The sequence below is a fragment of the Thecamonas trahens genome (assembly GCF_000142905.1).
Source record: "Thecamonas trahens ATCC 50062 unplaced genomic scaffold supercont1.3, whole genome shotgun sequence".
NCBI lineage: Eukaryota > Apusomonadida > Apusomonadidae > Thecamonas > Thecamonas trahens.
This window is the reverse complement of record NW_013657677.1, coordinates 192,565-205,758: the sequence shown is the minus strand read 5'-3', so window position 1 is coordinate 205,758 and position 13,194 is coordinate 192,565. Positions and strand designations below refer to the sequence as shown.

At 63.6% G+C, this 13,194-nt stretch overlaps 7 protein-coding genes across 7 annotated transcripts; 3 read left to right on the top strand and 4 right to left on the bottom strand.

Annotated features, from left to right (window-relative positions):
* Positions 1–5: 5 nt before the first annotated feature.
* On the bottom strand, positions 6–1,258 carry AMSG_00663 (uncharacterized protein; the record flags this gene model as incomplete). The annotated part of the gene is made up of 2 exons (XM_013906941.1): positions 1,185–1,258; positions 6–1,106 (listed from the first exon to the last, which is right to left on the bottom strand). The coding sequence occupies exons 1-2, from the start codon at positions 1,242–1,244 to the stop codon at positions 6–8; spliced, it is 1,161 nt and encodes a 386-aa protein (XP_013762395.1). The 5' UTR covers positions 1,245–1,258.
* A 271-nt stretch (positions 1,259–1,529) lies between these two features.
* AMSG_00662 (Unc119b) lies at positions 1,530–2,229 on the top strand. The gene has a single exon (XM_013906940.1). The coding sequence runs from the start codon at positions 1,628–1,630 to the stop codon at positions 2,204–2,206; it is 579 nt and encodes a 192-aa protein (XP_013762394.1). The 5' UTR covers positions 1,530–1,627; the 3' UTR covers positions 2,207–2,229.
* AMSG_00661 (uncharacterized protein) lies at positions 2,109–4,506 on the bottom strand (the record flags this gene model as incomplete). The annotated part of the gene is made up of 1 exon (XM_013906939.1): positions 2,109–4,506. The coding sequence occupies one exon, from the start codon at positions 4,504–4,506 to the stop codon at positions 2,215–2,217; it is 2,292 nt and encodes a 763-aa protein (XP_013762393.1). The 3' UTR covers positions 2,109–2,214.
* Positions 4,507–4,784: 278 nt separating this feature from the next.
* Positions 4,785–6,501, bottom strand: AMSG_00660 (uncharacterized protein; the record flags this gene model as incomplete). Its single annotated transcript, XM_013906938.1, has 2 exons — positions 5,066–6,501; positions 4,785–5,036 (listed from the first exon to the last, which is right to left on the bottom strand). Exons 1-2 carry the CDS (start codon positions 6,458–6,460, stop codon positions 4,785–4,787), a joined length of 1,647 nt encoding a protein of 548 aa, XP_013762392.1. The 5' UTR covers positions 6,461–6,501.
* A 420-nt stretch (positions 6,502–6,921) lies between these two features.
* AMSG_00659 (biotin/lipoate A/B protein ligase) lies at positions 6,922–7,863 on the top strand (the record flags this gene model as incomplete). The annotated part of the gene is made up of 1 exon (XM_013906937.1): positions 6,922–7,863. The coding sequence occupies one exon, from the start codon at positions 6,922–6,924 to the stop codon at positions 7,861–7,863; it is 942 nt and encodes a 313-aa protein (XP_013762391.1).
* A 216-nt stretch (positions 7,864–8,079) lies between these two features.
* Positions 8,080–12,231, top strand: AMSG_00658 (importin beta-3). Its single transcript, XM_013906936.1, has 2 exons — positions 8,080–8,103; positions 8,452–12,231. The coding sequence occupies exon 2, from the start codon at positions 8,461–8,463 to the stop codon at positions 11,506–11,508; it is 3,048 nt and encodes a 1,015-aa protein (XP_013762390.1). The 5' UTR covers positions 8,080–8,103; positions 8,452–8,460; the 3' UTR covers positions 11,509–12,231.
* On the bottom strand, positions 11,815–13,077 carry AMSG_00657 (ATP synthase (C/AC39) subunit). The gene is made up of 2 exons (XM_013906935.1): positions 12,852–13,077; positions 11,815–12,756 (listed from the first exon to the last, which is right to left on the bottom strand). Exons 1-2 carry the CDS (start codon positions 12,988–12,990, stop codon positions 11,831–11,833), a joined length of 1,065 nt encoding a protein of 354 aa, XP_013762389.1. The 5' UTR covers positions 12,991–13,077; the 3' UTR covers positions 11,815–11,830.
* Positions 13,078–13,194: the final 117 nt, after the last annotated feature.

Here is a 13,194-nt window from a genome sequence, read left to right as displayed (position 1 = left end):
TTGCACTACGTGCACACACTCTGGTCCGACGGCTCGGCCACGAGCGAGCCGTAGGTGACCCCGATGGTGTGGATGGCGTTGGGGACATGAACGGTGGCGCCCGGAACAGGGCGGACGTAGGGCTGGGCCGGGCGCGGCGGCGGGCGAGCAACGCCGCCGGTGTAGTACGACGATCGGATTGAGTGGACCAGCGCCGGAGTGGTCGACTGGCGGATGGTCTCGTTGACGTCGCAGTCGTCGGCAAACTCCTCAAGAGCAGCGCGGGTGGTGTCGGAAAAGTTCTTGCCGATCTGGTTCTGGGCGGCGGGCACGTAGCCAGTGTAGGCCGGGATAAAGTACTTTTGCGGATGGCCGCGCGGGAGTCGGTACGGCGACGTGGCCATGGCGTTCATGTCAAAGCCGGGCTTGGAACGCTTGGCGGCCGACGCGGTGTTGCCGACCTGCCGGGCGGCGGCCAGGTCGAAGCCCTGCGGCTCGTCGTCGCCGGCCTGGGCCGCCGGCGGTGGGGTAGCGCCGTCGTCTGCGTCTTCCCCCTTGCCCTCGCTCTTGCTGCCATCGGCGGCAGCCTCGGTCGGCCCGCGGGTAGCGCCGAGCTCATCAAGGGTGCGGAGCGAGTAGTCTGCGACCTGAAGCGGGCGATACGAGAGCGAGGTCGACGCGTAGGGGTTGCGCAGTGAGGCCGCCGAGGCGCCTGTGCGGCGGGTCCCAGCCACACCCGATCGCTGAACAGCGTACGTGGCAAAGAGGTTGCGCTCGGCCTGTGTCTTGCGGCGAATCTGCTCAGACTCTGCCAAGGCCCGATAGGTGGCTGCGCCAAAGGTCTCGCCAAAGTGATGGTTCTTGGCCCGCGGCACGTATCCAGTGTAGCCAGACTTGAGCGGATGCCCGACTCTGTTCTCTTGGATCGACGACTTTGCCGCCCCTCCCGGAGGCGGCTCGTATTCGGCCTCCACCAGCGCCGCCACCAGAGACCTCCGGTTCGATGCGTTGTTGACCGGCGTGACCACCGGCCGCGACCGCCGGCTCGCTCCGTATCCGCCCGCTGCCGCCGGCGCCTTCTGCGACAGCTGCCGCATCGTCCGCCCGTACGACGCACCAAAGTGTGCCTGTGGAGAAGGAGGGAAAGGAGGGGGGGGGGGCTGGAAGTAAGGCCAGGATAGGGGTGTAGAAGAGCGTGGACGTACGTCAAGCCGGGACACATGTCCGGTGTATCCGGGTGGCGGTGGGGGTTCAGGACGTGACATAGCCTGGGATCCAGCGACAAGTCTAGCAAACCACTTGCTTGGCTCCGCAACAGCGATTGTCATCGTTCACATTATCGTTAGAATCGTTGATGGCTGGCCACAACAATTGTTGACGTTGATGTAATCATTCATTTCATTTGTCATCAATCGTTATTGTTGGGCGGCGCGTGGCTGAGGGGACAGGGGCGCCCCCCCCCCCTCCTCCCCTCCCCTCCCCCCCTCCTTCCCCTCGGCCTCACACCTTCCCAAACGAGGTCAACAGCGGAAAAGTCAGCCCCCACCACACTCCACTCAAACACCCCAACGGGAAAGGTTTGGAAGGAGTCGCAGACGGGGCGGAACACTCCTAGAAGCAGGCACGGCCGCGGCAGGTGACGGAGAACATGGGCGACTACGGCGACTGGCGGGCGATCACGCCCGACGAGGTGCTCGGGTACAACGAGGCGACGCAGGGCTATCTTTGCCCACATTCCGCCAACGTCTACGGGATTGAGTTTATCGAGTTCAAGATCCGCGACCTCGACTCGGGCGCTGTCTTGTTCAACATGCGCAAGCCGGACGATCTCGTTCTGCCGCCGCCCGTCGAGGGCGACAACTCGGGCCGCTTTGTCTCGTACGACTTTGGCGCTGCCTTTCTCCGCTACAAGACCATCGGCACCGCCCTCACCTTTTCCGTCGGCCCCGAGCCGGTGCCCAACTTTCGCATGATTGAACGCCATTACTTTGGCGACAAGCTGCTCAAGTCGTTTGACTTTAACTTTGGCTTCTGCATCCCTAACTCGACCAACTCGTGGGAGGTCATCTACGAGATGCCGCAGCTCACGCCCGACGAGGAGGCCGCCATGATCGCTGCCCCTTACCACACCAAGAGCGACTCGTTTTATTTCGTCAACGGTGAGCTCATCATGCACAACAAGGCCGAGTACGGGTTCTCCGCCCCCGACGGCGCGTCCGAAGACTGAAACAAACACTACCACACACTCGCGCCCTCCACGCCACGCCCGGCGCGCCTCACCCGCTGCTGCAGCACCCCATGGCTCACCGCCATCGCCAGCCCCGCCAGTCCGATGCCTCCCACACACACCCGCGCCCCGGCTGCGAGCTGGCCGGCTCCACAGCCCCATCCTGCAATCGCAGCCGCCCACAACCCGCCGAGCACCGTCCCATACAGAGACATATCGTGCGAATAGAGCACGCCGCGGACTCCAAAGCCGCCCACAAGGAGACAAAAATGATACGCCAGGTCGTACGCACCCGAGTGCTGCTCGGCCTCGGCCAGTGTCGACAACCATCCGCCCTCCAACCAGCCCAGCGCCCCGGACGCGCACATGACCACAACTACAAAGACTCCCAGGAAGCCTGCCGCCGCAGACGAGCTCGCGCCATACCAAGCACGCTGCCGCATATCCAGCGCGTCCAACGCCAGTGATCTCGGCCTGTCGTCGTTCACAAGCGGCTCGGCTGCCGGCCCGGCGCTCACGTTGCGCATCACCGCCAGTGCGAGGCCCGCGACGGCAAACGCTCCCGACCGCACCAACCAGTAGCTAGCGAGTTCAAGTCCGCTCCGCGGCGCGCCCGCCAGCAGCCAGCCAGCCAACGGCAGAACCGAGAGCACGCAGAGCGTGAGCGCAAGCGTCGAGTAAAACCGCTTGCGCCACACAAAGTGCACAGCGTGGTGCACCCGCGGCGCATGGTACATGCTCCATCCGTACCAACCAAAGCCATGCGCCGCAAAGTTGGCCGCAAGCACAAGGCCGACAAGACCACCGCGCAAGCTCACCAGCGCCAGGCAGTGACCAAGCCACAGCACCCCGCCGACCACCACAGCACCGCCGGCCGTCAGATGCGCACCCGACTCCCGACCCAGCGTCAGCAGCGACGTGCCCGGCGGATGGAGGTGCGAGCCGCCCCAGATCTCGCCAGACAGCCGCTCGCCCGATGGGGCAGGGTGCCGGAGCAGCCGTCGCCGCAGCGCAAACAGCGACCACACTACGCTCAGCTTGGCCCCGACCAGCGCGCCAAAGAGTGCAAGGCCGGCCAGCCCAGCAGCAGAGAGCTGCCATGACTGAGCCAGGAACGAGAGAGCCCGGAACACCAGTGACGGCGCAAGCACGACGTTGGCCATCATGTACATGAGCGCCGGCTCGGTCCGCAGGTACCGCGCCCCGTACATGGCCATGGTCAAAACCAACGCCCGGTGGATTCCGCCGGTGTAGTCTTCCACAAAGTGCGCCATCGAGGCCGCAGCCTGTGGTTGCGGATCCGCCCACGCCGCCACCACGCTTCCTCCTTGCATGGCAATCGAGACGCAGAGCTCGGCATAGAGACACTGCCGTGCAATGCGCGAGCTTGCCATCAGCGCCCACGACGGCTGCAGCGCTTGAACATGCGCATCCTCGGCGGCCACTCCAATCACGCCAAACTCCTCCGGCGCCACCAGTACAGGCGCCCGCGCCGTTCCCACCCGACTCGCCGCCGCTGCAGCAGCCGCCGTCGATGTCGCTCCAACGTCTGCCGTCTCGCAGCTGCCACTTGAGCTCAGCTGGCAAGGCGAGAGAATCGGCGGAGATGAGAGCAGAGGTGAGCTTGGCTCCGCACTCGTGTCAGACAACAACAGCGCCACTTCGTCGTCGCTCGCTTGCTGCTCGCTCTCGCTCTCGCCCTCGCTCGAGCCCACTGGGAGGCCCGGCAGCAGGTCGCCGCTCGGATCGTCCGAGCTGGACAAAGCGCGCGCATGCGTCGGCTCGGCTTCGATGCTCCGCTTGAGCACATTGTGCGCGCGGAGTGCCGACGAGACGCACGCCAAATAAGTGGCGGCATACGCAAGAGCCACCAGAGTGGTGGCCGCACCCTCATCCGAATCCCAGGCGCGCGCGACGGCCAGCAACGCGAGTCGCTTGATCACCGCCACCAGAACAAGGCCATCTGCCAGCGCCAGAAAGTACCAGTACTTGAGCAGCCGCGACTGGTAGAAGAGCGCTGCATAGCCAATGATGTAGATCGCGTGCATGGCGTTCTGCACCGCCAGTGCATCCAGCTCGAGCAGCTTTCCGGCGTTCGACTCGTGTGCTTGCGCCCGAGGCGCGAGGAGCGAGACCGAGGCCACCAGCAAGCAAACCGTGGCCAGCATGTGCCATCGCAGAAAGGCATACACCAGCAACGTCTGCTTGTCCCGCTCGCCTCGCGCTGGCTTGCTGAACCTAAAGCTCCGCTCCATAAAGGGCAGCCTGATGGTCACCGAGTACGCTCTCTCCATGTCCATGGCACCAAAGACAACGCCAAGCAGCGCCACGCCCACAACCAGCCAGCCCAACGCCCACACACTAGTGGGTACCACCCACCACACCATAAGTATGTGTGTTTGTGAAAGAGAATCGAGTGGGCGGTGGACGGGGGAGGAAGACGGGTGCAAGCCCTTCCCCCCCCCCCCCCCCCCCCCCCAAAGTCCCAAGCACGCATGCGCACGCGGGTGCCTGGTTCTGGTGCTTGGTTCTGACGTTACATTTACGGCCATCGGCAGGTATTAGCTGGTCGGCGCAATCATGCCTGCTGTGATGGGTCAAAGCTGGCGATGCGGTCACGGAGCTGGACCGAGGTGAGGCGCTCGATGCCGAGCTGGTTTGCCTTGCGGGCCTTTGCGGTCTCCGCGCCACTGTCGGTGATGAGCAGATCGACACCGGCGGTGACTCGGTCCGTGACTCGACCGCCAGCCTCAACAATGGCGGTTTGGAGAACAGCCTTGCGCTCCGAGACGCTGGAGAGGCAGCAAATCACGCCGTCGAGCGCCCGCGGCTCGGCCGGCTCACCGCGGCGGGATCGACGGATCCGTCGCGGGCCTTGGTCGGCCGCGACCCATTCGTGTCATCGTCGGCGTCGGCATCGTCGCGCCGCCGCTTGCGGCTCGGCCCAGCAGCTACCGGCTCGGGATCTGGATTCGGATCCGACAATCCTGGCTCCAAGACCTCAGATTCGTCGGTCGGCTGCTGATGCGCAGGGACTAGGGTTGCGCTGAGGATTGCGGTCCGGGCGACAAGGTCAAGCCGGCGCGTGTCGATGTCAAACGTAAGGCTGCGCAGCTCGAGACCAGCAGCGTGCGGCACCTTGTGGCGCCGCTTAACGCCTCCAGTCTCGACATCGAAAACGACAAGGCTGGCCTTGGCATGATCGTAGAGCACGACAGAGGTCGGGAGGACGATCAAGCCTGCGATGGCTCGCGGCAACGGGTAGCTCGTCTGCATGGCACGTGCTTGCGCCTTTTGGCGGCCGGTGAGCGCCGAGCAGATGAGGACCGGAAAGGCCGCGAGGGGGATGCGGCGAGCACCAACGTTGGGGCACGCGGCAAAGACTTCGGTGCCATCGCTGGAAAAGACAAGGTTGGTGACTGGGTTGCCCTTGGGGAAGAGCGGCCACGAGGCGCGTGTGGTGGCATCCGCAAAGAAGGCCGGCGATTCGGGATCAGTGTCGATGACTTGGACAACACCGTTGGCAAAGCCGAGCGCGAGGTAACGGCCGGCGACAGCTATGGCCGACGGCGATGCAGCCGCAAGCTTGACGTACTGCACTTCGTCGCCGTCGTAGTCGGCTGCAGTTGCGCCGGCGGTGTACGGCAGGACGGCGGCGATGCCGTACGAGGCACAGACGACAATGACATGGGTAGCGGTGACAAACGCACCAAAGGCCGACTCTTGTCTCCGGATCATGCACCCGTACTTGTTGCGGACTGATCTTGCGCCGACCGCGACCGAGGCCACCACGCCCGAATCGCCCACAACGTCGTACACGTCGTAACGGCCTGCAACCGTCATGTCGGACACATGCTTAAAGGCGAGCGAGAGTCGTGCTTCCGGATTGTGGAACAGATGCGGGGCGTAGGTGGGAAAGAGCGGCTGCTTGGGCGTGCGGACGACGCCATCGGCCACAAGCGGGCGCGGGCCGGCGAGCGCATCGTCGGCGGTGAGCGAAGCGATAGCCGCGCGCATGAGGACAGTCCCACGGGCTGCGCGGTCAACGTGGACAACGGAAGCCGGATCTGCAGCAGCACATGAGTAGGAGAGACCAGTCGCCCCACCAGAGAGCCGCTTGAGACACAGACCCCGCGACGACGCCGCCCACGACCGCAGACCACGGCATGTCCGCGAGAGAGCCACCAGAGCATACGGGTCGAGAAACCGACAGAGATGGAAGGTCAGGACCTCGGGCGGGAGATTGAGCAGCATATCCACACTCTGCCACCTCTTCTATCTGCAACCTTTTCGAGTTAGCCAAGTCTACCTCCTCCTCTCGCTCTTCCTGTACCCTCCCCCCCTCTCGGCTGCGCCGCCACATGCGCCAGACAAGCACACCAGGAACAAGCTGGAGCCCAGCCGCTGCTGATCTCTGCCCTACATCCAGACTTTGATCATATCTCAGACCATAACCAACATCAACCCTGGGAGGTCACATCATATTCCCGATCATCTCCCCTACAGGCCACTACAAAACCACCACCCCTAGCTCCTCTCCCCGCCCCGCCCATCATCACCCTGGTCCTGATCCCCCCCCCATGCCAACCCGCCTTGCTTGGTGCTCGATCCCCGCCCGTCCCCCCTCCCCCCCAAGCTGCAGGTCAACCACAACACACACACACCACGCATATACGCATACACCCCATCTCACTAACTCTACCAATCGAGGCTCTATGGCACTGAGGCCGGTGCTTCGTGTGGTGCGTGAGGCCTTTGGTCGCGGTGGGTCCATGCTCGAGGCGCTGAGGGCTGAGGAGGAGCTCTTCCGTCGCGTCATCCGTGGTGAGGGCGGTGGGAGGACGGCAGGGCATGCCGCATCGCCACCATCGGACGGCTGGCTGGTCTTGTCGCGGTGTCCAGAGCCGACGGTGGTGCTGGGCGTGGCCGGGCGAGTGTCCAAGGATGTGCGGACTGAAGCTGTGGCCGCCGACGGCGTCAAGCTCGTCCGCCGATACACCGGCGGAGGAACGGTGTACGTGGCGAAGGGCACTATGCTCGCCTCGCTCATCCTCGACGCTCGCGCTGTGCCGCAGCTTGCGGCATCGGCGTCGGCGCTCTCGCCCAAAAGCCTCATGGAGTGGTCTCATCACGCGGTGTACGGCCCAGCGCTTCGGCAGGACGCCTTTGCGCTGCGCGAGAACGACTACATCGCCGAGAGCAGCAGCGATGGCGCACCACCGCCGGCCAAGTTTGCCGGCAACGCGCAGTCGCTTGCCCGCCACTACTTTGTGCACCACACCTCGTTTCTCTTTGACTTTGATCCAGCGCTCCTGGAGCGTTATCTCACCCTGCCCGAGAAGCGGCCGCAGTATCGCGCCTCGCGCTCGCACTCCGACTTTGTGCGAGCGCTGGGCCCACATGGCACTGGGCTCGGCTGGATCGCCTCGCCTGATGACTTCTTTGATGCGGTCGAGGCCAGCCTTGCCCACGACTATGATCTCGTCCCGGCCTCGCGCGCGGATGTCGACGCCGCCATCGCCGCAGCCTCCGCCAAGCCGCTAACCAAGTACCGCACCCAGCCTCTGGACATTGAGACCGAGCTGGCTGCGGATGCCGCCCGCGCCGCCCGCATCGCCGCCAAGGCTAGCAAGCCGGCTAAAGCCACCAAGAAGTAGTCCAATCCAACCACGCACCCGATGGGCACACCCCATGCCGACGGCCAAGCCCATCACGATTTCAAAGGCAAAGATCCCCCCACCCCCCACCCCCACTCCCACCCCGTAGACTGGCTGAACACCAACTCGTCGAGCTAATCGTTGAGGTCATGACCATGGGCCTCGGCCTCGGCCAGCCGCCTGGCCTCGAACAAGGCACGCCAAACAACGGACGACCACCCAACTCCCCGAACCCCATTCGTACGATTCTACACCAACCAACCCCCCCTGGCTGACCCCACCACCACCCATGCCCAGACAGCCAGGGGGCTCATGATAGCAGACACCATGCCAACCACCAGTGCCACAGCAGGCACACCATATAGCACCACACACACCCCTTCTGGAAAGAAAGCGAGTCCAGAGTCGGCCGCTCCGAGGGGAGGAAGGGGGAGTGAAACGGTTGTGGGCTGGATTGATTTTCGGACGATCCTTCCAAGACGGCCGGCGGGGGGGGGGGGGGGGGACGTGGAAAGCGCTAGCGAGCGGTAGGAGTGCAGGAGAGAAGGCCAAGAGCTCACCGAGATGTGAGGGGAATGTGGAGGACAGACGTGCGGCATGAGTGACGTCGAGCAATTTGAGCAGCTTGTGCTCCAGCTGATGTCTGACGAGACCGAGGTGCGGACGAACGCTGAGAGCACGTACCGCGGCCTGCAGGGGCATCCGGACGCGTGGGCGTCGTACACGCTGGCGACGATGACCGACTCGAGCAACCCTGTGGTGCGGCAGATGTGCGCAGTGCTGTTGCGGCGGGATCTGTTTGACCGGCCGGAGGAGCAGCTGCTGTGGACGCATCTTTCGGAGCAGGTGATGACGACGGTGCAGACGCAGCTGCTGCGTGCGTTCCAGGAGGAGCAGGTGCCGATGGTGATGCGTGCGATTTGCGAGAACATTGCCGACTGCTTCTCGCTCCACCAGAAACAGGAGCAGGAGTGGCCAGAGCTGCTTCCGTTCCTCTTCCCGATGGCGACGCACTCGAACCCGGACGTCCGGCTCAACACGCTCTTTGTGTTTGCGCGGATGTGCGCCGTCCACGACTCGCCGCTTCGGCAGTTTGCCGAGCCGCTGCGTGAGACGTTTGCGACAGGCCTCACCGACTCCAACTCGTTTGCGGTCCGGCTCATGGGCCTCAACGCCACGACGCAGTTCCTCTGCTCGCTCCGCGATTCAGAGACGGAGACGATGACGTACTACGAGCCGCTGCTCCCGGCCATGCTTGAAATTGTCTCGGACGGGCTGAACTCGGGCGTGGAGGACCACGCCATGAAGGCCATCCAGTTCTTCATCGACATTTCCGAGTTTACGCCCAAGGCTCTCCGCCCTGCGCTCGACCACGTGGTCAACGCCATGCTCCAGATTGCGACGACCGAGAAGCTGCTGCACCAGACTCGCCAGCTTGCGCTCGAGTTTTTGACCAAGATCTGCGAGAGCGCGCCGGCCATGATGCGCAAGTTTGACAAGTTTATGGACAACGTGCTCCCGGTCTGCCTCACCATGATGGTGGCGGTCGAGGACTCGCCCGGCTGGCAGGAGCACGAGGATGAGGACGAGTTTGAGATCGGCATCTCGGACTTTGGCGAGCAGGCGCTCGACCGGCTTGCTGTGGCCCTCGGCGGCAACACGGTCCTGCCTGTGGTGCTCGAGTTTGTGCCGCAGATGCTCAAGCACAACGAGTGGACGTACCGCCGCGCCGCGCTCATCGCGCTCGCCGCCGTCGCCGAGGGTTGCCGCGAGGAGATGACCGGCTCGCTGGCCGACATTGTCAACTCGTGCCTCCCGTACCTGCTCGAGGAGAACGCGCGCGTCCGCTACGCGGCCTGCCAGCTCTTTGGCCAGCTGTGCATCGACTTTACGCCGGCCTTCCAGAACACCTTCCACGAGCAGCTTGTCAGCCCGCTCGTGACGGTCATGGGCGACGTGGCGAACCCGCGAACGCGGGCGTATGGATGCGCCGCGCTTGTCAACCTGGCCCAGGGCCTCCACCCGGAGCTCCTCACCGGGTACCTCGACGAGATCTTTGCCGCGCTCATGGGCATGCTGGACAACGGGCAGACTCGCGTGCAGGAGCAGGCGCTCACGTGCGTGGCTGCCATTGCCGAGCGCTCCAAGGGCGCGTTTGTCACGTACTACGAAGTCTTCGTCCCGCTCCTCAAGCAGATCCTGTACCAGGCCAACGGTGAAGACTTCCGCGCCATGCGCGGCAAGGCCATGGAGGCCATCTCCATGATTGGCCTCGCTGTGGGCAAGGAGCTCTTCCTCAACGACGCCATCGAGGTCATGGACCTCATGATCAAGATCCAGGCCCAGGACCTGCCGCCGGACGACCCGCAGACCTCGTACTTCCTCGAGGCCTGGTCGCGCATTGCGCAGACGCTTGGTGAGGACTTTGTGCCCTACCTCGCTACCATCATGCCTCCGCTCCTCGAGACCGCCGCCATCAAGCCCGAGTACACCCTCTCGGACGCTGACGAGCTCGCCGACGTCCAGGTTGGCTGGCAGACCGTTGTCCTCGGCTCGACTCGTGTCCAGCTCCGGACGTCGACACTCGAGGACAAGGCCGTCGCCTGCCGCATGCTCACCTGCCTCGTCCGCGACCTGCAGGGCGCCATCTGGGAGTACGTCGACCAGATTGCCAAGCTCATGGTCCCGCTCCTCACCTTTTACTTTTTCGACGATGTGCGGACGGCTGCCGCCGACGCCTGTCCCTTCCTCCTCATGGCCACCGCCGACTACTTCAAGCGGACCAACTCGTCCGATGGCGTCGAGTACCTCACCGGCCTCTTCGAGTACATCATCACCCACCTGCTGCAGACCATCCATGCGGAGCCCGACCTGGAGGTTCTCTGCACCTTCTTGGAGGCACTCTCCAACTCGATCTTTGCTCTCGGCGACAACTGCCTCGACGAGAAGATGATGAACAACATCGCCACCCTCCTCGCCATTCTCATGGACGACCTCGAGAAGCGCCGCGGCATCCGCAACGACGCTCGCAACGACATCGACTATGACGAGGAGATGGAGACGAGCCTCGAGCAGCGCGCCGCCTTGGACGAGCTCGTCTTCCGGCTCGTGGTCCAGATCGCCTCGACTACGTTCCGCACTCACGGTGCCTCGTTCCTCCCCATCTACGTCGAGGCCCTCCTGCCGCTCTTCATGGAACTCCTCGACCCCGACCGCTCGCACACCGAGCGCCAGTGGGCGCTCTGCGCCATGGACGACGTCATCGAGTTTGCTTGGCCGGCCGCCCAGCAGTACATGGGCGACATCATGGGCAACGTCATCCGTTACGCCACTGACCCGCACCCCGAAGTCCGCCAGGCCGCCCTCTACGGCCTCGGCGCCGCCGCCGCCAAGTTTGGCGACGACTTTGCCGACCTCATGGACATCACCCTCAACATCGTCCGCGAAAACTGCTCTTACCCCACGCTCGTGAGGGCGACCACGCCTACGCCACCGACAACGCCATCGCCATCCTCGCCAAGATCATCGCCCACCAGTCGAACAATACCGATACCTCGGCCCTTGTTCCCTACTTTATCGAGCAGCTGCCCATCATGCACGACGTCGTCGAGGGCCAGTTTGTCTATGACCTCGTCTGCTCACTAATCGAGCAGAACCATGCCGGGGCCCTCGGCGAGAACGGTGCGAACCTGCCCAAGCTCGTCTCAGTCCTTGCCTCAATCCTCAACACACAGTTTTGCTCCGACGAGCTCACCCCGCGCGTCGTCAACATCCTGCGCCAGGTCCACTCGTCGCTTGCCTCGGCCGACTTTGATGCCATTGTCCAGTCGCTCGACAATGAGGTCCAGGCCAACGTCGCCAAGGCCCTGCAGTCTTGAGTCTGGATCAGAAAAGCACCCCACACACTCTCCGTCACAACCCAACACGCACACTACATACATGTAACGCACCCGGCAGAGATGTTGGTTTACCACATCGGCACAAACTTGGTCATCTGGTCACGCTGGTTCTGCGCAATGCACTCGGCGATCCACAGCAGGTTGCGGATTTCCTGCTCCTTGAGCTTGAGGAACGAGTAGAAGACGCCGAGATGGTACTGCTGGTTGAACGACTCCTTGTGCAGGTGGACCTCGTGGGCAATAAACTTGTCCTCGAGCGAGTCGCCGCCAATGCCGTCAACGTCGTCGAAGAACTGGTCGAGCGGAGTGTAAAAGTCGACAGCAGCCCGGACCATGTCCAGATCCTCAGCCTTCAGCAGCTTGTCGATGCCCTCAGGGTAGAGCTGACCGAACGAGGGGTACAGCTTCTTCTTGTCATCGACCGAGAGCTCGGTGCCAAACGAGTTAATGGTGATGTTGATCGACCGCCGGTCGGCTTCAAACTCGAGAATCTCCTTCATCACCGACGCCGTCACGCCGCCGAGCGAGCACACAAACTTGTAAAAGTCCTCCAGGTACGCCTTGTACAGCGTCGACCGAATGATCTCGATGTTCATCTCGTCGAGGTCGCCCTCCTGCAGCGAGGCGTTGACAAAGTAGCCGGCCAGCGGTGTCTCCACAAGCACGTAGTCGTACAGCTCGGCGGCGGTAGTAGCCACAGTCAGCGTCGCCATCGAGTCAAACTTGCCCAGCGGGTGGCACTTGGAGAGCAGCGTCTCAGCGTCCTTGCCGTGGAGCGTGCCGGTGATGAGAAAGACCACGTTGTCGATCATGTACTGGTACCGGATGTACTCCATGAACTGCGCCAGCGGCTGCACAGCCTGCAGGCGCATGTGCTCAAACTCGCCCACAAGCTTGTCCCACGCCCGCTTTTCCAGCATAGACGTCTTGAGCGCCCCAGGCACGTCGGCCAGAAAGTTGCCGTAGTCGGTCGACGAGAGGTGGAGCTTGAGGTCTGGCAGTCCGCATGGAGTGTGTGAGGGAGGAGTGAGGGAGAGAGGGGGGAAGGGAGGGGAGGGGGAGGGGGACGGCTTGAAGGGGAGTACGTACCGTCCAGCCGCTCGCACTGCATGAGGTTCTGGTAGTCTGCCCGGGTGAGGAGGGCGTCGCGGAAGGAGCGGGCAAGAGCCTCCAGGAACCCGTTCTCAATGTTAAAGGTGGAGAGGCCAAGCATGGAGTAGTACGACATGGTCGGGTCTGTGGTGGGAGGTAGGGTGGAGAGAGGGCGAGTAGAGGTGGGAAGAGGTGGAAGGGGAGGAGGAGGAGTGTGGTGGTGCTGAGGACATATGGGGGGCGGGGGAGAGAGGGCGGCGAGTCATGGCCACGATTGCCACGGCTGCCGAGCGCGTGACTCAAGGCGGCGCCGCAGCACTTGGCTTCATTCCAAAACCCG